The sequence below is a fragment of the Magallana gigas genome, chromosome 10 (genome assembly GCF_963853765.1).
Source record: "Magallana gigas chromosome 10, xbMagGiga1.1, whole genome shotgun sequence".
NCBI lineage: Eukaryota > Metazoa > Mollusca > Bivalvia > Ostreida > Ostreidae > Magallana > Magallana gigas.
The window spans coordinates 17601956-17628079 of NC_088862.1; the positions used below are offsets into that span (position 1 = coordinate 17601956).

Here is a 26124-nt window from a genome sequence, read left to right on the forward strand (position 1 = left end):
CTTGATTTGTCCATACACATTGAAATTAAATTAAGAGGAGCGTGGTTTATACTATGTTATTTTCTCATGCATGTTATTTTTACCTAAAAAAAATTCGTAAGTTGTCTTAATTACATGTACCTTGTAGTTTTATTCAATAAACAACATACGATAAAAAAAAATACCGAAAAAAGACACACACACCCAAACAAACAAAAGAAAAACGAAAAAAAAACAACAAGCAAATGTATTGTACAAAAGGTCTGCAACAGACAAAATATAATTTATTTATTTTGAATTTTAGTGGTACAAAGTAGTAGATGAAAATCAAACTTTGTCGTAACGAGAGAGAGAGAGAGAGAGAGAGAGAGAGAGAGAGAGAGAGAGAGAGAGAGAGAGAGAGAGAGAGAGAGAGAGAGCTCTCTTATCTTCTCCTTTAACAACACGGTTATTCCTTGAATGAAATTATCAATAGGGAAATTCAATATATATCACTGATAAGTAATAATTCACCATACCACAAAGAATGCACACAAAGTGATGTACAGTTACCTTATGAAACTAGTCATAAAGTGTTCCAAAGCTTAATTAAGGTTAGACTACTCGTTCCTCGAGCAGATAATTATTTTTCAGAATTTCAACGGCCTGATAGTATATACCAAATAAAATTATTAATATTATTTATTAATCACTTTTAAAATGATATTTTTTTTCACATATTGTAAGATTTTACACTCAACAAAACTTTAAAGTGTTTACCTAGTATAATGTATTTCCTATATGAAATAAGCACATTTGTTTGTCTTTGCCGTTAAGGTAACCTTTTTTATGATTAACTTTCAAATTGTTTGGAACGATGCATTGACCTTGACCTTTGCTAAATATCACAAACGCTCAAGGGGCCGGTTGTTCAAAACGTGGTTTAACTTTAACACTGGGTTATCTTGGTGTTATCTTGCGTGTTAAATTTAATCAAGATTATTTTGAGTTGACGCTAAAAGTGATGTTACGCTTATGACATAGAAAAATTCTTTCCTTCGTAATTTAACAACGTCGAGGACAAAATAACCATCAAATTTAAAGTGAGTACAATCTATTGTAGCAAGATTAATATTGAGGACATCAATATTCTAACGGCCCTCGCTGTGTTCTCAAGGATCATTTTGGCCATGTAAAGTGGTTTTCTTTTTCAAACGATCACCGTGCAAAGACTGTAATATCAATCACAAAAAACTGACAATCATATTAAGCACGCGCAGAAAAATACCAATTTGTTATTTTGACGTCTCGTCACGGGTAAATGATTCCATTCGGTGTTGCTTTATTTGATCTGTGCGATTAGATTAGACGACATTAATGTATAATTTTCAGTTACGAAATGTTGGAAAATTAACATTATTTTATTTCGTAATTTCAAAATCATTATATTTATCAGGGGGAACACTTAGAATTTTTGCTGAGTGTAGACAGTTACATGCAAGATGTTTCAAATATCTCGATTTTCGGAAACATACTTATCAACGAGGCACTTTTTCCTTTGAACTTAAGGTATTCCTATACTCGGCACTAAATGGGCTCAATCATTAAAAGCTTAGCTTTAAATGATAAATATACATTCTAGCAATACATATACAAATGAAAATATGTATGTTTACATGCTAGTTTGTTTGTTATCACCTCTCAGACGGGTGTACCCCCTTGCCTAAATTATTGACAATTATGAAATTTGCCAGACGTCCGTTTTTTTCAAAAAATAATTACCAATTTTAGGAAAATTATAACTTAACATACAAAATAGAGTATTAATATTTATTTAAAGAGGTTCGATCCTCTGATTTTGGGTAGCCATTTTGTGTCACCTCTAGTCTGGAAATTCTGTGTCATATATGAATTCTACTTGTAAATTCCTTGTTTACAATGCCAAATAAACTCTACTGAATAAAATAGTGAAGACAAAATTCCAGTTTTAGAAAGTGTAGTAAGGGACTATATTTTGTGGCGGAAGGTTTTTAAGAAGAAAATGAACATTTTTCATAACTCAGTTGTTTTAGAGTACCCTAATTTTGGCTTTCTTATCTTCCGTGCAGACCAAATTTTCAGATAGTTTATGCATTGGGATATCTTCGTATTGTTTCAAAAAACATATTTCAACAATATTTCAATATTTCTATCGACATATATTGGCATGTTTAAGTGATATTTCATAAAAGTAAAGAAAAAATCAACTCCAATTTCCCCCTAAAATTAGCTTATTTCATGCCATATCTCAAAATTTACATTATAGACCCATGCGTTTGGTTTTATTTTCTGAATATTTAAGTTTCTTTTGACAAGTCTGTCATAATTTGAGAAAAAGTTTGAGACTTTTAATTTACTTAATTGCATGTTGAATCGTTTATGAATAAAAATAGTATTTTTTCAGTGCAAAAAGGTCAAAATATCAATAAGATGAAGAAATTGCAAACTTTTTCATTATGATAATTTTAATTTTATTAATTCAAAATAATGTAAATTTGTATTTGATACCATGGTTCATTTCGATAAAAAAATTATAGAGGGAAAAGCGATTTATGTGCAATTTGCACTTTCAGTGCAGAAAGGTCATATTAAATACACCGTAGCACCGAAAGGAGCATATAGACCCCAACATTTTGTTTTAAATTTTGGTTTAGATATGCGTGTAGATATTAAAAAAAGACTTTAGAAAAAAACTTAGAGACTTTTGATCGCAGGATCCAACGTCCTTAAGCCATATCTCATCAATAATTTTGCGCAAATTTTTGAAAGTAAGTACGCTTTATGGACCTGATGTATCAAGATAGAATACAAAAAATGCAATGCTAGTATCGCGTTTGGTAATTTTTTACTATTTTATGGACTCAAACTTAAATTCATGGTGTTTATTCTATAGATTGACATCTTAGAAAAAAGATTTGGTAAAATAAATTATATGTTGACGGATTACTTTTCACGCTATAAGCTCTAAACCAAGTAGACCCTGACGAAAAAATCCGTAAAAATCACATTTTGCTACAGTTTTCTGCCTAGATCTGTCAACAATGTTAGATATCATTTAAACATTAATTAATTGACGATTGATTAAATTCGAAATAGCTTCTGTCTCTAAATTTAAACCGGTAATAGTAAAAGAACAAGGAAAAATTCGGGGGGGGGGGGGTCAAAACAAAGAAGATATAAGCATACCCGAGATCCTGGTGAATCAGAAACTTCGGTTTTCATTTTACTTTAACAGAATCGAGTTTCTCAGTCAACATTGATCATTTCTATCTCTCATAGAATACGTATATTACCGTTCTAATTGCTTATAATTGCCATTGTTTACAACAGAGATGTAGAGCAAAATTAATACCGGGTATCTAAAACGCTTTGTAAAAGTCTAACCAATATTGTAAAATCCGTATTTTGACGTAATGCGATACTCGGACTACTTTAAAAGGGTCAAAATATATTTTTGGGAAAAGAAAGACAACTCTAATCGAAAAAATGACCCCATAAGCATAGGGCAGCATTCCTCTACATTGTACTCGTCAAAATATTTATCATGAAGAGTTAAGTTGAATCCTTCTCCGTACCATTAGGAATGAATGTTTATTTCTCTCAGACTATATCAATGGTACATGAGGTACAAAAAACAAAAATATTTACAAATATACAAATGCAGAGTCAAGTTAGGAAGAGTACAGAGTTAATGTAAATAAATCGAGCTAATATTCTTTTAACAAATATGGACAATTTTTTTTTAATGAATCAATGTCATTGATATTTATAAGGTTCCCAAATTTACAAGTATTAACATTTGTTGAATATTTTTCTTCAATTAATTTAATTTTTTGCGGAATAAAAAAAAATTAGGCGCATAAGGCCGGTGCTTATCCCCGGTCTCCGAGGTGTTAACGGGATGAGAGTCATTGATTCCCTCTGGATGGGACACCAGTACATCAGCTTGAGTTCGGTTTATTCGCTCAAACCAAATAATTCGGTACAAGAGGAACATCTTTAAACAAATGACAATTTCCATTCTTACACTTGTTCTGTTAAAATATGCCTGCTTGATCAAAAAACAAGCTCAGTCTACTTGGTTACATGAAGGTCTTAAAAGCAAAGAAACATAAATAATTATAATATAGAATACACAAATTAAAAACCAAATCGTCAGAGGTATACATACAGGTACATTTTAATACAGTAAAACGATACAAATAATTTTACTCTCAGAATAAGCCGATACCCTTTCATAAATTGACTATGAATAAAAGTTAATTACAATAATATTTTTTTGTCATTTTATTAGTCAATTATTAATTTCACGAGAAAAAAACCCCCGACATCCAAGTTGGAGCTCATATTGCTTTCATTTCTTTTGGCATGTTTGACTTATTAATAATTCATCCTATTTGTATGTCTGTGTAAACAAGTGTCTTAACATTGCCTGCCGACTGAGAGTTAATGCAAATGATTTTAACTTGTTAAATATCTTTGCACAATATTGAAAAAGTACAATATATAGAACTCTTCTAATTACGTCACTCATTACATCACGACACAACGCAACACTAATCTGCTTTTGACAATGTAAAACTAAAAACAAATCTACTTTTATCGATAAGCTCCCATTAGTGTTGAAAGCCACAGGATTTCAATTCTCTATTAACCTTGACCTATATACGTCTTCAAAACAACAACATTATTTTAAAAATGCAAATAAGATTGAATGATTATGGCCATTTTTAGACCATCTTTATCTCCTACAGATGATGATCTATGTATCGTACAGATATGGGGAAAATATTTAAATCGTAAATATATTTATTTGAATTTCTCTTAACTAGATGATAATTTAAGATAAAAAAATCATATTCAAAACTTACAGGAAAATCTGATGAATAGTTCGTTGACCATCCACCTCCTTAAATTATCACAATAACGCCATAAAACTTATTCCTTTCACAAAATTAATCTTGTGTTCTTTGATTTGATTTGAATATACTTTATTATATATATATATATATATATATATATATATATATATATATATATATATATATATATATATATATATATATATATATATATATATATATATATATATAAATGGATTATGTAGCAGGCAATGCCTATGTAAGCCTTCTCCATAAGGTAATACATATAATATATAATGTGCAAAGATAGTATCTTATTATATATTATAAACGACAAATAAAATAATGCTCTTTTTTATATAATAGTATGATGAAGGATAAAAATTTATATTCAGATGCAAAAAAAGATGTGGAGAAAAGAAAGAAGAAATAAATAAACCAAAATAATAATATAAAAGTTAAATAGTACAGTTCTTGTGTTCGTACTCATACTAAACAGATTACATGTATCTATAATTGTAAAGAACAAGATTTGGTGTGGTAAAAATATAAATGAATTTCTGGATATAAAGAATATTTCAGAAAAGGTCAAACATGAATGAATATTTATTTCGTTGTCTAAAAATATGTTTCATAATGTGATTAAATCAAAGATTATATCTATTGATTATTTTATCCGATTGTCATGATTTTGTGGACAAGCTTTTTTAAGATCTTATTTGAAAAGTTCTACATTATTGTCTTCCTTTGCAAAAACTGGTTTGCTATAAACATTTATACATCAGATTCAAGTTCATTTATCTCAATCTGAAAACTACTTTAGAATAGTACACGTATAAAGAGATTAAAAAAAAAATACATAAACATTCATGATTTTCTTATTAAATAACAACGGCATTCGTGAAAATATAAGTATAAAGTAAAGTTTAAGAAATGTAAAGTACAGAAACTATTGGGGGAGCATATTCTATTTATTTTCCTAATAAATGAACATAATTTTCTTTATAAAAAACATTGTTTACTATTGGACATTGTATGTTTAAAACTAATGGTTTTTATTGTAATTCTGGTGTAACTTGCTGGTAAGTATTGTCTTCTTTCTCGTTGTAATGACGTACAATTAAGAATATAATGTAAATTCATCCCCAATTTCGTGCTTTGTGCATTTTTCACATCTGATGCCTATAGATTTGCTGACTATCCAATTCTTCATTCACCAAATGTATCATATGGTCAGATAATTCACGATCCACTTAGAGCAACACAAACCTGGTGTGTTTTTCTAATTTAAGATTATCGTTTGAGTAATTCAAATTTTGCGTGTATTTGAGTCATTAATATTTCTTAATAACGAAGCGTTATAATTCTTTTGTCAGGTAAAAATCAATAACAATGATTCTAATTAACGACCGCTTTAGTCGACACGCATTTACCTGGTTTCCGGTCAGTTTTAACGCCGGTAGAGACATGTCGGTATAATTATTTTACATAATTCGACGTACATAGGTGTTTATAATTAAATCATAATCTGATTGATTTAAAAATGAGCCATAGGATTGTGACGTAATATAGCTTACCTAAACCGAGGAAAGTAGTTTAGTAAAATCAGGCAGCGCATTAGGACGTTATTGACGAGGAGCGGAAAGCAAGACAAGACAACATTTCAAAATAAGTGTGCGTCTGAGGAAAAAAACCCCCGAATGCAGTATTTCAAAAAAGCAACTTCGCATCTCTAAAGTAAAACTAAAGACGGTGTAGATTGAATGGATGGGTTGATACCTTAATCAACGTAAGGGGAGACTGGCTCGATCAACGCAATGTTTGTCAACTCCAGCAAAATGTCCTGGGAAGGGTTTTCAAAACCAAACAAAGTAGTTCTTGGGGATACAATTCAAATTCCCATCGGGATCGTCATCACCAGCGCCAACCTGCTCTCCTTCGTGGCCCTCTACCGGTGTTCCCGGCTCAGCTTTCAGATCCGGATTTTGGCTATCAACCTGTGCGTGTCCGACATCTTAATAGGAGTCAGCATGGTTCTCCCAGCTCGGATTTATTACATCAACAACTGTCTCTACAAGAAGTACATCGCTTCGGCCTTTGTCGTTGTCTCCTCTCTCACAATTACAATGATAAACCTGGACAGGTGTCTAGCCATTCACTATGGGATCCGATACTACACCTACATGAGCAAGAAGGTTCTGACATCCGTTTGTGTGGCCTTCTGGGTCCTCAGCATGGTTTTGAGCTACCTAATGTATTTCAACTCGAACAGCGAATTTGGTATTTCCTGTCAACCTATATTTTATGTTCCAAAGAACAGCGTAATTATTGCTGTCAGCGTATTTCTGGTGCTGATTATCGCATCCAATGTGGTCATGTTCACTTACCTGGTACGGGCCGTGCGCAAGAGCTTACACGTGTATCATTACAGGTACGGCCACGTGACTGACAAGTACAGGGACCAGCAGACCATTGTAATACAGAAGCTTGTGGTCATCACCGGCTGTTTCATAGCGTGTTCGCTGCCGTACATAATAACAACGTTCCCGATTCTGGGTTCCGACATTCCCTCCCGCAAACGGGCGCACATAGTAACCGGCATCATCCTCACGATGAACAGTGCAATCAACCCCTTTCTGTACGTGTGGAGACTGCAAGAGACGCGGTACCAGATGAAACGTCTGCTGTGCTTTTGGAATCGGAGTTACACGGAGAAACTTGAACAGAGAAACAAGGCAGACACGGCCACTTACTGTATCAACGTCATCGATTCGTCATAGCATACAACGTACTGCAATTTAATATTATTTATTATAATATTTATTATTATATAGGAATTGCTAACTGAATTCATAAATAAACCATTAATTTTGAAAAGCAAATCTTGTGATATGCTCCAACGCTTTTTTTCCGCCAAAGATATCCAGTCTTTTTTATTTTTAAAATTTTGATTGCTATTTCTATGCCAAGTTATATATAGATATGATGTTTAATTTTCCTTACATCTTAATACAATGGACAATTTTTTGAATAAACTTTCATTTTTTGATATGATAAAAAAACCCATAGAAAACTGCTTTAAACTTTTTTGTGACCTAGATTTTGAATTAAATAGTTTTCTAAATCGCACAAAAATAACTATTTTTATACCCCTGTATATGAAGTTTGGGGTATATAGGAAAGAAAAATGGTGCTTCCATTTATATAATAGTGTTGTGTTGTGCATGTACTATGCCTAAATAGTAGTCAGGGTTTGATACATGGTGCACGAGCCGGAGGCGAGTGCACTATGTATCAAACCCTGACTACTATTTAGGCATAGTACATGCACAACACAACACTATTGTTATTATTATGCCGACTGTTTATTATACTGACGTGCTTTGCTATAGGCTAAGTAGCTCTGACGTTCGAGTGTTGACAAGTCCCTTAAAATAATCACCGGAAAAGCAAGCGTTTGTTGTTGTTTTTCAAATTACGTGTAATCAATTGATTTGATTGTTTATTTAATCAACAAGTTGTTGTACAATAAAAAGTCAACAAAGGTTTATGTTCTTTTCAAGAAATAGAGAGACTTTTGGCCTTACCGAGAAAACTCGAAATGTTTAGCAGACGAAATCTCAGTGAATTTTTTTTCTTGAGCATTCTTTATCAAGCGTCTTTTAAAAAAGCGTTTTTGTGATTCTCATGTAGAATTTCTTTGAAAAATGTTCAATCAATTTGTTCAAAAGCTTATAGGAAACTTTAACTTTAAAATTACCGTCAATAATGAAGTTTTTTTTGGAAAAATGAATAATTTTAATTGCTTGATGTCAGTCGTATATATCTACGTTTTATATACCTAAATACCGGTGTTCATTGTAACGACTAATTTAGCGTAGCGGTAACGCGTTGGGCTTCATGCTGGAAATTATGATATTAGCGTCGGGAGTTCGAATCCCGCTGTCGGCGCATGACAGATTTTCGTTGAAAATATTCGCCGTGCTCTATTTCGGCATAGTATGCTTACGCTATATAAATCATTTGATACAATCGAAAATAGATGAGTATTGAATATATACTGACAGAAGGCATAATAATACTTAAGAGAAATACTTGAGTTATCATATTTTCCCAGCGAGAGTACCATTTGTGAGCTTGCTCACATTACATCTATTTTTTTTTATACCTGCATTTTAATTCAGTTAAACTTACAGTCAAAGGATAAATTTGCGTCCAATTTCTCGATATATATATATATATATATATATATATATATATATATAATCATCATGAATTATGGTCGATGTTTATCCTAATCACTGGGCGATATGCACTGAAAACGTAAGCTTTAAGAAGTAATAATGAAGTCGAATATATCAATTTTTTTTTTTTAAATGAAGTTCACACTATCAGCTATGAAACAAAGTCAACATTGGATATGTGATTATTATGATAAATTCAAACAATGTTGTAGAAGATCGGTGAGTGTTTTTATGAATAAAATCTAATGATGAAGATAAAGATCCTTCTTAAGATGCTAATTTACAAACAGCTCATATTGCACGATACTGGTCAATAAACACTTTAAGTAATTAAAATCATTTCTGAGAAGGGTATCATGAAAATGGTACACGTATGTTTATAATAGGGTTTTGTGAATCTGACACGGATTGTGTACAGTGGATATAACTCGCTATACCCGTGATTCGTAATATTCGTATAACGAATTCGGTATACACATGGTTTCTTGTACACGGTCACAATTCATGCTGGCCGAGGCAAAGAATAAAAATGCATTCTTTCGATACCTAGGAAATGTGAATTTAAATTAAAAAATTGATTTGAAAACACATTCATTTAAAATTTATGTCAACTGGTATATGCCTACTTTGAAGCTTTCAAGAAATTCGTTATACATGTATAAACGTTTTAAATTTCGTTCTTTTCTTTTTTTTTTTTTTTTTTTTTTTTTTTTTTTTTTTTTTTTTACCTTTACTGGACTCAAAATCAATTCGCTGTATCCCTAAATTCGTTATATCCCAATTCGCTATAACCGAGGACTTTTGCAAGGATTTGTTAAAGATTTGCTGTGGACTAATATTCTACTAAACTACGATCGATCGACCGCTGTAGTATATCATCCAAGATGTTTCATATTCGTGTTCGTACTGAACGAGTTTTACTGAAATATATTATACAAATATTGACTGGGGTTGAGGGCAACATTGATTATATTAGCCCCCGAGGGACGAAATATTGTCCGACGTGAATAATATACAATGTAGTATATACAAAGTTTATGATTCTTAGACTGTATCGATTTGTGTTTAAAAGACTTTTGTTGTTGTATAACAGGTAAATGGCATACTTATAGAAAAATTATATAGTTTTAGGATGTAACTTTATTGTGACTGCAGTGATATACATGAGCAATGTAGGGATATTTCAGTTCACATGTTTTGTTTTTTTTTTTCTTGATTTTTATCAACATTGGACTGAAAATTGAGACTGGGGTTGGGTTAACCGGACCACGTCGTATATTCTCCTCTGTATAGCAGTTTGTGACCTGTGAGTCGGATACTGTTTAGAGACTGTCGGTATGAGTTTGGAGCATGCTAAGCGTACATAATATACGTGTACAAGAGTGAAGTCACTGGATAAAATTATGCAACATCATTAAAGTTTATGTTCAAAGATCATTATAAAGAGAATTATGCCAAATATAATTAAAGCCTTTTTTCTGTTCTCAGTTTTCAGCTATGGCAATTAAAAGCAACTCTCTCAAATTGAAGCAATTTTTTTTTTTAAATTTTGAATAATGAGAAAAATATTCGCAATTAACGGAGTAGCGATTATAAAGGATGGTATCTGGATGATTTGCAGTGATTACAGTCTTGATGACGTCGTCGCACAATCAAGATGAATAGATGAACCTCAAAATATCGTCCAAGATCATCCGATCGACAAATCTCTATAACTACAAATTGTAAGTTATCGTAACAGATGAATTTCATAATGAATCGTGCGATGAAAAGATAAATCTACCAGCCAAGGAATTTAGGTCGATTAGTTTTAAAGATGGACAACAAAAAGATAAGATTTCCAAGTTCATTTTTTTTTATTACATGTAGCATGCCTTAAGATCACTAGGTTGTTCATTGATTACATCAAAACACAAATATTGCAGAACACGCATCAGACCAAAAAAAATCAATGTAATTTAAACACCTTATATTCCAAAAAGAAACGAAAATAATATCCAACTGATGTAAGAAAATTGCAAAAGTTGTTGTAATACAGTTCAATTTTTCAAAAAACTAAATAATCGTTGTGTCTACTTTGAGTGGTAGTATACATTTGACATAATATTAATTTCTGCTGATATTAAAAATTATATTATTATTAAGTTTGTTTTTGTTGATTCCTATTATTTTACGAACCACAAATTATATGTACATGCATGTACATGTATATCATTAAACTGTTAAAAAAGAACATGAAAAACTATAGACTCGAACTATACATGTATATAAATGCAAATAATGCCCAATCAAATAATTTTGAAATTCCTGAATCCACGCCTTCGAAAGTAGGCAGGTTATCACTACGAGCGAGTATAAGTTTGTTTACGTTTATATTGGTCGGGATCGGGGATTTGTCAAATGTAAACGTTTCATATGTATGTATGTGGACCGTCACATGTCATACCTTACATTTAACGTAAGTATAATTATTATTATCTTTAAAATCATTCAACACCTCGGTATGCACATGGTATACAAGGCTACAAGTTTAACTGTTCGTTCGTACAAACCATTGTCAAACATTATCGTTTATGTTGATGTGAATGCATACGAACGTGTATACGCACACATAAGAAGTGTTAACAATAGATAAAAAAAAATAGATATATATGTACATGTGCACATTAATATTTTCTTTTGTAATCGTTTTTTGGCCGGAGGTCGATTAACATTTAATAACGAGAGGGAAAAAAAATTACACGCCCAGAAAACGAAAGTAGCACGATGTCTGGCATTTCGAACCCAACGTTATTTTGTCAGATTATTACAACTGGTCACAAGTTCATGAATTGTAAACAGACTAACATTAATTTGATACATTTTTAACTTTATTTGAAATGTAAATTACACGTGAGAAAAAATTATTTCATATGCAGCTTATATATATATATATATATATATATATATATATATATATATATATATATATATATATATATATATATATATATATATATATATATATATATAATTCAGGGAGAAAAAATCTCTTTTGTTTCATGATAAGATAGTAGGATTTCAGCAAGACTAGGCCTAACATTAATATATTTGTGTGTGGATTTCATTTTCATTATTTTTCTCATTGATTGCAAAAAAGCATATACCATTATGCCTGGTGTTCGAATATCTGTGGACCCCCAGGAGGCCTTAATAGATGAAGAAGTGGACATCCGATTAGAAGGACTGCCCCCGAATGGAAGGGTCACTATCAAAGCCTCCGTTAAAGAGGGGGGAATCCCGATGTCGTCCTATGGGTGCTACACGGCCACAGAGCGGGGCATAGTCAGTGTGAGGGACCAGGCCTCATTGGAGGGGACATACACAGGTCAGTGATACACCTTACCTATGACCCCCTCCCCCTCCCACCCCCACACACACACGCACGACCAGCCCCATATATACGTACTATATATCTTCAATTTCACTCCTCATTTCCTTATTTTTATATCAATTTTTTACATACTCCCAAAAAAGTGGGGGGGGGGGGGGGGGGGGGCAACTCCATGATAATTCAATTTTTTATATGTAAATTTAAAAAAAATTGTTGCTGCAAGAAAAAGTGGGGGGAGCCAGGCCCCCCTGGCCCCCCTGATGCTACGTGCCTGCAGAAACCCTAGACTTGGGAAGATGAATCAGACATGTTCTTTTTGAAAGTACCTGTTTGTATGTGGGGGATGCTAGACTTACTCCAACATTTTGACAAGCTTAAAAAACCCTTTGCATTGCTTAGTAGGGTGCATGGGATAATATCCTCGCATCTCAAAATATAATGTGATCCTTAGATATACTTTCAATATCATTCTTTCTTTTGTTTTACAATGAAAAAATTGAAGGATCAGTTTGCTTGCAGATTTTAATTTTCATATGAAAATATGAAAAAAATTTCGACTGACCAAAAAGGTATGCCCTGTGCCTGATGCAGTACCCCCCACTTTACAAAATACATACAGGTTATTCACTGAATCACTGTTGAATATATGAATTAAAAATTGTAAAAATCTGTATAAAAAACATCACATATCATCCGGAATATCAACTAACACCATTCAAAGAGGTCAGCCAATTTGAGAGGAGAAATTTATTTTCCTGATCTAGACGTGCTTTTGTACAGGCACACGAGGAGTACCCACCAATCCTACATGTATTATCTTTAATACTGCGTACATACAAGTCACACTAATGAAATATTTATTTAAATACTATATGTACATTGTATGTGTGAACAAACTTTCACATTCTGTCACCGCTTGTACATGTACATGTATTGTGCTATGCATGAGGTGAAAAAAGTGATACAATAAGTTAATAACATAAAAAATGCATTTCTCTCAACCAAATTTCTTCACTTACATGTAAGTAAATTTACCAATACACACAGTTCTGTAATTTGCAGTGTTCAAAGTAATATTACCCAATATTTGTATATAATATATATATTCAATTGTTTGTCTTAAATACAAAAGGTATGTCACTTCATGTATCCATTTGTTCACACAGTTAAGAAAATTTAACGTCGTTTTAATGTTGATGAAACACAAAGGACCCCAACTCTATGTAGCATTAGCTTTCATTTCTTTCATGTTGAACACACCTGGGAAATTAAATAGGCTTTCACTGTATGCCTCCAAAATCTTTTGTCCATAATACTATTTTCTCATACTTTAGTTTCTTTTGATTTCCATGATGTTTTTTTTACTTCAGGCGTGGAACCTATGGGACTTTTCTGGAGTCTAAAATGGGAACCGAGCTACACAAGGTGTGGGCGTATGATTAAATATGACGTGGACACGCCCCTCATTGTGACGTTACTTGTGATTGACGGCCACTATTCTTGGGAGAATTTGTTTGATCCGTCCATCAAACCACTCGCAGTGATAGAGGTGCGCAGACGGTACAAGCATAAGAGTATTCGACGAATAGAAGTAAAGCATGGGTCGACGAGGGGATCACTGTTCATTCCCCCGGGTGAGTGAAACAAATCTTGCATAGCTCCGTTAAGACAGTTTAATAGAAACAAGTTTTGAAGTGGCATTTTACTTTTTTACATTACAGTCAGTAAGTGATATATATTAAAATAATAAAACTTGATTGTGTACTATTTTAATTATGCAACAATAGTTTGTTACGTTTATAAATGGGAGAATTCTTTTTTTCATTTCAATAATACTTGTATTTTTCACATTTATGTCCTCGTGTATATCTTAAAATGAATATGAAACTTAATTCATGTTGACTACAAACATTTTATATTTTTATAATTTTTATTCGTTAACAGAATAACTTGTTGAGAATGACTCAGTAGCAGTTTTGTAGAATCCCCTCATATTGAGATTTTTGGTTATCATGTCATCAGATACAATCTTGTTAATTAATCAGCTCAGTTTCCAAGGTTAAAGAATTTGGTCTGTCGCGACCGGGAATCGAACATACAACCTTTAACACACGTAGCAAGCGCCTTCTACATGTTACCAACATTGGTTTGTTTCCTTGCAGGACATGGGCCGTTCCCCGGGGTGATTGACATCATGGGGGCCACAGGAGGGTTACTTCATTACCGAGGGGCCTCATTAGCTTCAAAGGGATTCGTTGTTTTATGCCTGTCTTATTATAAATATGAAGACCTGCCAAAAAAACCAGAAGACATCACGTTCGATTATTTCATAGTAAGAACTACTTTTTCTTGAATATATTTATTTAAGAAATAAAGAATAATCTTGAAAAGATAACCTGGATGTTAACTGGGTTTGTACATTATCAAATCTTCTGAGAAGCCCTTGGCTTCATAGGATTGGATTACATGTACGTGCACAACAAACTTAATATCCCCATGAACTTTTTAACTTTGCTGAATATTACTTAAACGTGCATGTACATTGGAATTTAATGACATTCATAGTTTTAAACTAAGCTTAACGAACTCCGATCCTCAGCAAAGTTCGATAACTCTAAATTATAAGAAAGGTGAATAGTTTCATTCTGCTGTGACTCTATCAATTAGCAGACGTATACATTGTCACAGAAACTAGTAGTTAGAGCACTTGAAACGTTTTGCCACAACACTTGCACGGTTTAATTTGGTACAATTCATGAATGAAACGGTATGTTTTTGAACAATACAGTGCCAATCCATTCTTGCGCTGTGCGGTAAGGTTTGGTCACTTTACGGTACGGTACACTTCTTGCAGTTTGCTTAAATTGAATAGACGCACGCTTTGTGAACTGTTTGCACAAATGATGAATGAAAGGATAATTGTTGCAGGTGAATTTAGTCACTGCTATAAGACTGAAAAAAATTAAGGAATATGGAATCATTCTTCGAGTATTATGGGCGTGGTCAAATCCAATAAAGCCCAAAGGGCTTTATGATAGATTTTACCACGCACCAACCAAAATTATTACCTCATAATATTCAAAGAATGATTTCTTATTACTTATATTTATATTATTTCAAATTTGTACACTTTAAAACAACATTATTTTAAAATCACTATTTTTTTTTATGTAGCACATGCTATGTATTACCGCACGGCGCAGCCATTACCGTTTTTCAGTTATGCTATAAGACACGTCCATTTCATGTCACTAAAGTTTTATGAAGTTATTGGGTTTTAGGGTTCAAAATTGATTCGTAATGTTATCACAGTCAAAGACAGTTGAAAATGTAAATATATTGATCAGAAATGAAATTGATGTAATTCACTACCCCCGTAAGTTACCTTTCTTGTATACAATACGACTTTGTCTGAATATGTAGCGTCATGGTTCAGGGTCTGTATGTTTTTCATATAGATGTTTATACTGAAAACACGGAGGCCCATGCGCCGTTACCCTAGGAATTTGTGCCACATAAGGCGCTTGGTTAAAATTGTTACCCTAAATTAATAATAGCATACATATAAAGGAGCTCTTTTTCCTTGTATGAATTTACATTATATTCAATTTTTTCGCCAACCTTGGACTAAATATCGCGAGATACGTAAACAAAAGGGGCACGACTTTAGGACATTAATGAATTAAGGGCCTCCGAAAATACTACATGTACTCCACTTTTGGTAACCCTTTTTATTGACAGGAGAGTACTGAGTGGTTTTTAGGCTTACCGGAAGTAAAGAATGATGGAATTGGTATAATAGCAATGTCCAAAGGAGGCATGTTTAGCTTATTGCTATGCATGCATTTCCACCAGGTAATGAGTACACAGTAAAGAGAAACTGAAATCTAAAAGAAAAATTTTCAAGATTAATTTCTTCATTGACATGCATGTCTTCGTTTCTTTCAAGGCTAACGAGATAGTTATGAAAGAAACTCTTACGTTTTTTTTTAAATTAAAAAATCTGGCATTTTGAACAAGATGCACACTACTATTTCAACATTATTATCCGGGTACTTTCATGTCTTTCCGCCATTTTTTTTTTCACTGAAGATAAAAGCAGTGGTGTTATCCAGCAGCGTGACTTTTGTCTCTGATTATCCTTTGAAATTCTCCAAGGGAGACATTCCAAATGCCTTGTGAGTAAATCTCTTAATTTACTTCATATGATATTTTTTGTGTTCAGTCCAGTGAAAACTAGTTTCAACACGAGTTTCGTAAAACTCAATTCGAACCAGAGATGTCAAAAACATGGCGACTGATGTGCACGAAGAGTTGTTACAGGCTGGGTTAATGTGATTTATCTCAACTCGATGACAAAGTGACTACTTATGTTGCATGTGGAAGGAATATTTGCAGCTTCAGGAAAAAGGAATAAAATTTTTTTAGCTCACGGAGACAAGTCGGGGGGGGGGGGGGGGGGGGGGGGGGGGGGGGGGGGAGCTTATGCAACACACCTGTTTTTATTGCATGTCCTGTTTCTAAGTTATTACTTGTCCTATCTTCACCAAACATGCCTGGCTGATGCATCTGAACCTACTTATGGACTTGAAAGATTTGGATATTGAATCTGGCCCATGCATTATGAATTTCAGATGCTGGAGGAGGTTAAAGTTTTTGGAGCAGGTTAAAGTTTTGATAGCAATTTCTACGTTACTACTGGTCCTAACTTCACCAAAACTTGCATGGATGGTGCATCTTATGATACTGATGCACCAGACAGGCTTGAATGCTGAACGTAAGCCATAGGTTTCGGATGCTGGAGGAGGTTAAGGTTTATAGAGCTGGTTAAAGTTTGTGGAGCAGGTGCCCTCTGATGATTATATCTTAGTTATTACTGGTCCTAACTTCTCCAAACTTGCATGGATGATGCGTCTTGTGATACTGATGCACCTGACAGGATTGAATGCTGAATCGCAACCATAGGTTTCGGATGCTGGGTGAGGTTTAGATTTTTTAGAACATGTCACATGTTTATTGGATAATAGTACTATTTCAAACTTGCATACATGTAGTTGATTTAACTACTAGTATAATATACTAAATGAATTACAGAGATAGCTTCAGATGCAGAGCCTGATCTCCATTAGGCCAAAAAAAATATGTGTGTTTCCGGTTTCCCGACCGACCTTATTTTTTATGCGCTGACCCTAACACTTTTTATTCCAAATCCAGATTACCAACCGTAATTGGTTTAAACAATAGAGTCTTTTTATTCCAAATCCAGATTACCAACCGTAATTGGTTTAAACAATAGAGTCTTTACAAATCAGAGTTTAAAAAACACTTGTAATAAATTAATAGGAAACACCACTTATCAAAGCGTTTTAAAGATTTCTAAGTGCAGATTGACAGCATAGTTATCCTTGGTTATTTTAGCTTAATTATCAATGCAATAAATAGTTTTTAGGTCAGTGATGTGTTAAAAATTAATATAGAGATGTACATGAAAAAAGCAGAGGCAAAGTTTTTTTTTTATATTTCTGGGTGTGGAGATTGCAGATATCGTAAGTCTTTGAATAGGCCTAACAATCATTCACATTATAAATATGATTTTAAAATGCTACATTTCAGATGCAAATGAAATTTTAAAAATTAGTCTTAAACCATTAATGATGTATTCATTTTTTTTTTTATTATTGAAAAGATTTAATTCTAAGGCTCTCGTCTGATCAACCAGAATTTCCTCTGTTTCTGAATTCAACACTTACAGTTACGATATTAATGTCTACTGTTATGTCAGTTGACCTGGAAAATAGAACTAATAATTACTATATTATATATTTGTGGTAATGAGTATTATACTCAGTTAATCTATAGTGGCTGTCATATTTATATTTTCTTTTTAGGCCTACACGATAATAAAATCTTCGTATACATTCCAAATTAATCTTAGATTTAAGAAAGCTTTAATTCTGTAACAGTTGTCACTATTCACAATTGCTCCACCTGTGAAATACATTTTATTAATGTATAGAAAAATCATATGCTAGAAAAAGGGAAAACCGAAAGACCTATATACCTACCCTATTTTAAATTCTGATGAAATAGGAAACACACATATTTTTTTTTTTGGCCTTAATATCAAGGATGCTAAAGAATATTATATCTTAGAAACTACTGGTCCTCACTTCACTAAACTGGCATGGATGATGTGTCTTATGATACTGATGCACCTGACAGGCATGAATGCTGAATCTAAGCCATAGGTTACAGATGCTGGAGGACGGTAAGGTTTTTGGAACAGGTCACATTATAGATAATAGTACTATTTCAAACTTGCGTAGTTGATTTAACTATAATATAAATATAGCCTCAGACACAGAGCCTGATCTTTAATATTAGGATGCTAAAAAAAATCTCCTACCTCACTCAATCCTGCTCAGTTGATAGATGTGTTTGTTGTTTAATGATATAACATGATTCCTATGATATAGTCTATATCATATAGTACTGTATGATACAATATTGTTTTATATGATACAATTACTGAATCATATATTATATTGTAAAAAGTAATATGATACAATATGATAATGTATCAATTGTTTTGTACATTATGACATGATATTATATCATGATATTGTTATGTATACATGTAGTATTGTATATTTTGATACAATCATAAACGATATGATATTGTATCAATATCATTTTATCATATAATATTGTTTCATATGATAATGCAATCTATAATAATGTATCATATGATACAATATTGTATAGTTATTGAAATTGTATCATATTGATATTGTATCATATGATACGATATTGTGTAATATGATATTGGTTTATGTAATATGTTATCAAATCATGTGAAAGTGTATAATATGATATTATAATGTATAATTTATTATTATATGACATGAATTGTATCATATGATATAAAACAATGTTGTATTAAATTATATTGCATCATAAGAAACAATATCATATTATGTATCAAATATGATACAATATCATACAATACAATATCATACTAGTCTATATTATCATACAATATTATATCATATGTTACAACATTGGGATGTATTATTTGATATGATTTTGTATCATATAATATAATGCTGTATCATATAATATATTATGATATCGTATTATGTAAATAAATACAATAATGTATAACGTGATAAAATGTCATATCATAAGTAACAATATATATGCATCATTATTTATTACAGTAATACATTTTTAATTATTATCTGATATATATTGTATTGAATCCATATCATATTTTATATTATTGTATTGATATTTATTGTATCTTATAATCCATATCATATTTTATATTATTGTATTGATATTTATTGTATCTTATAATACTGTATGAAATGAAATGAACTATGATTTTCATTCAATATGATAAAGTTAGTCTTATACAGGTAATGCCTCATAAAGGTGATGCCTCGTCTCGGTGACCTTTGTAATCTGTGATTACCTATGTTTAGAGTTAATGCCAGCAATGGCATTTGTCATGTTTCAAAAAAAAATATTATTGAGACCTGCTGTAGGCAAGCTTTAAAATAATTAACATTGCAATAAAAAATTGGTAATATTTTGAATGGATTTTAGATTTTGAGGAAGCTGGGTGGTCGATAGATAAGCTATCAGGTCTTGATAATCTTTTTAAAATATGATTTTCATAAACAATAAAATGCTTTCTTTGGTGATTTATGCAGGATATGAAGGTAGTGGCATTGTACAAAATATACAAAACCCCCGTAAGCGTATTGATACTAGCTAGCTAGCTAGCTAGCTAGATAGATAGATAGATAGATGAAGTCCTTTATATTTTGTTTTATTTTTTAACAGGCATGTGGTTCAAAACATTCGAACTACGTCTGAAGGTGAAGAAATCCTCGACGTCTATCAACCAACTGATGATGATTTCATCAAAGTAAATTTTGAATCATTAGATGTCTTAAGCCAGCCTTACCCTTTCTCTGAGCCCTGTCTCTTTAGTTTACGGAGAGATTTTCCCTCCTTAACCCCCCCTTCTATGAGTCACTATTAGCCATTTAGGGAGGCTAGGTGGCCAACAAATTACCTATTATATCTACCCTATTATATTTTTAGCTCACTGAGACGAAGTCAGGGTGAGCTTATGCTATACCCTCGGCGTCGGCGTCGGTGTTGGCGTCGGCGTCCGGACCTGGTTAAAGTTTTTGTTGCAGGTCCTGTATCTAAGCTATTACTTGTCCTATCTTCACCAAACTTGCATGGATGATGCATCTGGACCTACTTATGGACTTAAAAGACTTGGATGCTGAATCTGAGTCCTAAATTTCAGATGCTGGAGTAGGTAAAGGTTGTTGGACCAGGTTAAAGTTTTTGTTGCAGGTGCTTATGATAGCAATATCTAAGTTACTGCTGGTCCATACTTCACCAAACTTGCATTGATGGTGTGTCTTATGATACTGATGCACCAGGCAGGCTTGGGTGCTGAATCTGAGCTATAGGCTACAGATGCTGAAGGAGGTTTAGCTTTTTAGAGCTGGTTAAAGTTTTTGTTGCAGGTGCCCTCTGATGATTATATCTTAGTTACTACTTGTTCTAACTTCACAAGACTTCCATGGATGGTGCGTCTTATGATACTGATGCACCAGACAGGCTTGAATGCTGAATCTGAGCCATAGGTTTCGGATGCTGGAGGAGGTTAAGGTTTTTAGAGCTGGTTAAAGTTTTTGAAACAGGTGCCCTCTGATGATTATATCTTAGTTATTACTTGTCCTAACTTCACCAGACTTCCATGGATGGTGCGTCTTATGATACTGATGCACCTGACAGGCTTGAATGCTGAGTCTGAGCCATAGGTTTCAGATGCTGGATATTGTTAAGTTTTTTGGAACAGGTCACATGTTTAATAGATAATAGTACTATATCAAACTTGCATAGTTGATTAAACTGTAATATGAATGAATCACAGAGGAAACTTCAGATGCATAGCTTGATCTCCATTATCAAGGATGCTAAAAATATATCTTAGTTATTACAGGTCCTAATTTCACCAAACTTGAATGGATGGTGTGTCTTACGATACAGATGCACCTGACAGGCATGGATGTTGAATCTGAGCCATAGGTTGCGGATGCTGTAGCAGGTTAAGGTTTTGATTGCTAGTGCCCTCTGATGATTATATCTTCATTATTACTGGTCTGAACTTCACCAAACTTGCATGGAGATGCATCTTATGTATACTGATGCACCTGACAGACTTGAATGCTGAATCTGAGCCATAGGTTTCGGAAGCTGGATGAGGTTTAGTTTTTTTGGAACAGGTCATATGTTTTATAGATGATAGCTTGCATAGTTGATTTAACTATATTATAAATGAAACGCAGAGGTTGCTTCAGATGCAGAGCCTGATCTCAATTATCAAGGATGCTAAAGAAATCTCCTACCTTACTCAAACTTGCTCGATAGATAGATGTGTTTTTTAATAAATGATATAACATGATTCCTATGATATAGTATTGTATGGGATGAAACAATATTGTTTTATATGATACAATATAATATCATATGTAATATTATAAAAAGTTACATGATACGATATGAAATTGTATCATTTTTTTTTATATTTTATGTTATGATATTGTATCATGTATAGTATTGTATATTTTGATACAATATTGTATAATATTATTAATATATTGTATTATTAATTTATTATTTTATCTAATGATACTATTACATAAGATATTGCAAAATATAATATTGTATCCTATGATACAATTTTGTATATTCTATAATATTGTATCATACGATATTGTATAATAGGATATTAGTTTCTGTAATATAGAATTATATCACATGAAATTGTATAATATGATACTGTAATATTATATAATCGTATCATACGATATTCTATAATATGATATTGGTTTATAATATGATATATTATCACATGAAATTGTATTGTATGATATTGTAAAATATATTATTGTATCATATGATACAATATGTATAATATAATATTTTATTATATAATATTTTACTTTTTCAAACAATACTGTATCATTTGATATTGATACAATGTTGTATCAAATTATATTGTATCATATGATACAATATCATATTATGTTTTAAAAATGATACAGTATCATACAATATCATACTATATTAAACAATATAATGTCATATGTTTTAATGTTATGATGTATTATGTAATATGATATTGTTATATAATACTATAATATTGTTTTATATATTATGATATTGTATTATGTGATCCACTACAATAATGTTTAACACAATACAATGTCATATCATACGTTACAATATCATATCTCATCATTGTTTATTATGGTGTGTTATTTTATTATTATAATATGATATATGTTGTAAAAATGATAGGATGCAATATTTAATTTTATATTATTGTATTGATTAACATATGAACATATAATGATTATCATACAATTTTTTAACAGATGATATACGATAATGTGTCAAAACAGAATCCATGAATATCCAAGATCATAAAGAATGATTTTCATTTAATATGATAAAGGTGGTCTCATAAAGGTGAAGTCTCATAAGGGTGATGTCTCGTCTCGGTGAGCTTTGTAATCTGTGATCATTACCTATGTTCTATTGATTAGTTAAGCTATAAACTATCTTTTAGTAAAGTAGAAATCCAATTATTTAAGCTTTGAATTTAAATATTATTTCTATTTCTTAACGCATGTATCGCTCTTCTTTTCAATGAAATAAATATTTATTAATCAGAAAAATGGCCACGATCGTCAAGCCCTGTTTACCTCAGCAGGAACTTGATAACACAACTTTTTCACCCCTACCCCACCCCTTTTTACCTCAATCATGAGTCTCTTCTAACTCACAGAAGTGACTGTACAATATGACAATATGACTTTATTTGCTGACAGGTATGACAATATGACTTTATTTGCTGACAGGTATGGGAGAGTTCGGCGTCGGTCCTGTGTTTTGTTGGGGACGACGACAGGTGTCTGAACCCCGCCATCACAGAACGCTTCATACAGCTGGTCCCCAAGGAACACAAGCATCGGTTCCAGCTCCTCAGGTATCCGGACACCGGCCACTTTATCGACCCGCCATACTCGCCCTGTTTCCGGACATCGTTTCATGGATTGTCAGGTTCGTACATGTAAATTCATACCAGTCAGGTACGTAATAATTAATAAATTTTGTTAAATAATTAAAATGAAAGGAATGCTCGAAACTCAATGTAAATACATATATGTTATATCGCCTTGACACACGCCTCCTGTTTGATGTTTATAATTTAAAAAAATAATATTAATGTTTCAGGGGTTAAAGGAGCATGGTCACGATTTTGGTCAAATTTTATTTTTTTGTTTTTATTAATTGCAATGCTTTAGGAATGCATTTCTAATGATCAAATGAAATTTGGGTGCCAGTCGTTGAGTTTTAAGCAAGATACAGGGCTCACAATTCTTCGTCATGTAAACGAGGCTCGTGCCCTGTTTTTGTTTACATAGGTTCAATATACCAGTAAAAATTCTTTTTAAAAGCTGGTTTGTCTATCTTATTATTCATTTAAAGCATAAATAAACAGTTCCTAACGATTAACACATTTATTTTAGGTCTAAAACTGGAATTTTTACTTCAACATTCGAAATGTAAACAAATGCTTTGTTTACATAGAGAAGAATTGTAAGCTCTGTAACTCGCTTATAACTCATTAAATTTTGGTTGCCTATTAAAAATGCCTTACTTAAGCATTGTAAACATTAAAATTGAAGAAATAATTTTTGACCAAAATCGTGACCATGTCCCTTTAAACATGATCATAAGATATTCCATCCTTATCGAATAGAACAACATGTACATGTGATATTAATCACCTTTGTAAGATGCACGTTATGTAATTATAATTAAATGTACATTGATTTTTTTTTATTTTCGTTAGGATCTGTGATTGCCTGGGGCGGAAGTCCAAAGGGAAGCAATTTGGCACAGGAAGATTTTTGGCGGCGAACTGTGGACTTCTTCTCCCGTCGTCTGGGGCGCGGGAACGCACGTGCGGTGGTCCCTTACAAGTCTAGTAACCTCTAGATTTAGAATAATTGTTGGACAGTTCAAAATCGTCTACCTGTGAACCAGTTTTTAGGTGAAATAACACATCACTAAATTGCTGACCTCTGATCAAAACGAAATTGCTGACCTCTGATCAAAACGAAATTGCTGACCTCTGATCAAAACGAAATTTAAAAGGATTTTAACAACAGCAATTTGTGACTTACTCCATAGCCGTGTGGATAAAGTGTCGGGTTTGTGATTTGTACATCTGGAGTTCGAATCCCTTTGGGGCTTTTGTTGTTACTTTATAATAAATATTTATTAATCAGAAAAATGGCCACGATCGTCAAGCCCTGTTTACCTCAGCAGGAACTTGATAACACAACTTTTTCACCCCTACCCCACCCCTTTTTACCTCAATCATGAGTCTCTTCTAACTCACAGAAGTGACTGTTCGAATCCCGTTGGGGCTTTTGTTGTTACTTACTGAATTCAATTAATTTTTGAGATTTTTTTTCCCCAAACTGCAAATTCTTTGATTATTTGACATATGTATAATTTATTTATCATTATATCTTTCATAATCAAATAATTTACTGTTAATTTGAGTATCATTTTAAATTCAAACCTTCTGAAACTATGTGTATGGATAATGTTCATCAGTATGATTAATGTTTGAAATCAGTATGATTTTTACTTGATTTGGCATGTTTGTTTGTCCTGCTTTTCCTACAAGCGAAATAATAACCAGATTAATAAGAAGATTACGTTTACTATCTTTTTGGTAATATTACGGACCAATGACGTAAGCTATATGATGTCATCAAATGAAACAAGGTCGGTACAAACACCAAACGAAGAGTGTTCATTTATGTAGACAGAAGCATGATATTTATCCAAATTATTAGGAATTTTAGTATGCAATAGTCGAGGATTAACAAATAGAAAATTAACTTGAATCAAATTGTCAGAATGAGATCATCAAATGTTAACGATAATAATTCATATTATAATGTAACACCGGTATATAATTGCAATTTTATGATATGCACACAGTGGTTAATTTACATGTACATGTATTATCCACGATGTTTATTATACAAAAGTTGATATTATTTTCTGTTACAAATAATGAATTTATTTGTAGTATTTTTGTTGTTTATTAATATATTTTAAATCCATATTATTTAACAAATTTTAACGTTCTCTGTAAGCATTTACAAATGTTACAAATAATGAATTTATTTGTTGTATTTAAACTATTTTTGTTGTTTATTAATATATTTTAAATCCATATTATTTAACAAATCTTAACGTTCTCTGTAAGCATTTAAACTTTTTCGGCACGCATAGAAACGGATTTTGCCGAAATTTTTTTCAGAATGTAGACCTTATTAAACTATCTAATATGCAGATGCCAAATTGTCTATATACTGACCAGTTTCCATGGAAACTCGACCCAAACTTCATTTTTTATCAAAAAAGGCCATTTTTAAATGCGGCAAGCTCAATGTTTAACAAGCATAGAATTAAAATCATCAATTCTTTATCTATCTAAAAATGTAAAAACATAATGGGGAAG

The 26124-nt window shown here is 32.3% G+C and overlaps 2 protein-coding genes across 3 annotated transcripts; both read left to right on the forward strand.

Moving 5' to 3' along the window:
* The first annotated feature begins 1037 nt into the window (after nt 1–1037).
* On the forward strand, nt 1038–25693 carry LOC105343873 (acyl-coenzyme A thioesterase 1). Of its 2 annotated transcripts, none has more exons than XM_066073132.1 (9): nt 1038–1061; nt 12243–12470; nt 13847–14110; nt 14639–14808; nt 16218–16331; nt 16569–16654; nt 20328–20412; nt 23435–23636; nt 24433–25693. In XM_066073132.1, the coding sequence occupies exons 2-9, from the start codon at nt 12254–12256 to the stop codon at nt 24576–24578; spliced, it is 1284 nt and encodes a 427-aa protein (XP_065929204.1). In that variant the 5' UTR covers nt 1038–1061; nt 12243–12253; the 3' UTR covers nt 24579–25693. The 2 variants fall into 2 exon arrangements, with proteins under 2 accessions (XP_065929204.1, XP_065929203.1); XM_066073131.1 differs by lacking the exon at nt 1038–1061 and adding an exon at nt 11418–11561.
* On the forward strand, nt 6677–7639 carry LOC105343897 (lysophosphatidic acid receptor 1). Its single transcript, XM_011451409.3, has one exon. It carries the CDS (start codon nt 6677–6679, stop codon nt 7637–7639), a length of 963 nt encoding a protein of 320 aa, XP_011449711.3.
* Nucleotides 25694–26124: the final 431 nt, after the last annotated feature.

Excerpts from the sequence above, each read along its gene's own strand:
- LOC105343873 (XM_066073132.1), top strand. The coding sequence starts at position 12,254 with ATGCCTGGTGTTCGAATATCTGTGGACCCCCAGGAGGCCTTAATAGAT. Across the intron at positions 14,809-16,217 it reads TCACGTTCGATTATTTCATA|GAGAGTACTGAGTGGTTTTT; the intron begins GTAAGAACTACT and ends TTTTATTGACAG. Across the intron at positions 16,332-16,568 it reads TATGCATGCATTTCCACCAG|ATAAAAGCAGTGGTGTTATC; the intron begins GTAATGAGTACA and ends TTTTCACTGAAG.
- LOC105343897 (XM_011451409.3), top strand. The coding sequence starts at position 6,677 with ATGTTTGTCAACTCCAGCAAAATGTCCTGGGAAGGGTTTTCAAAACCA.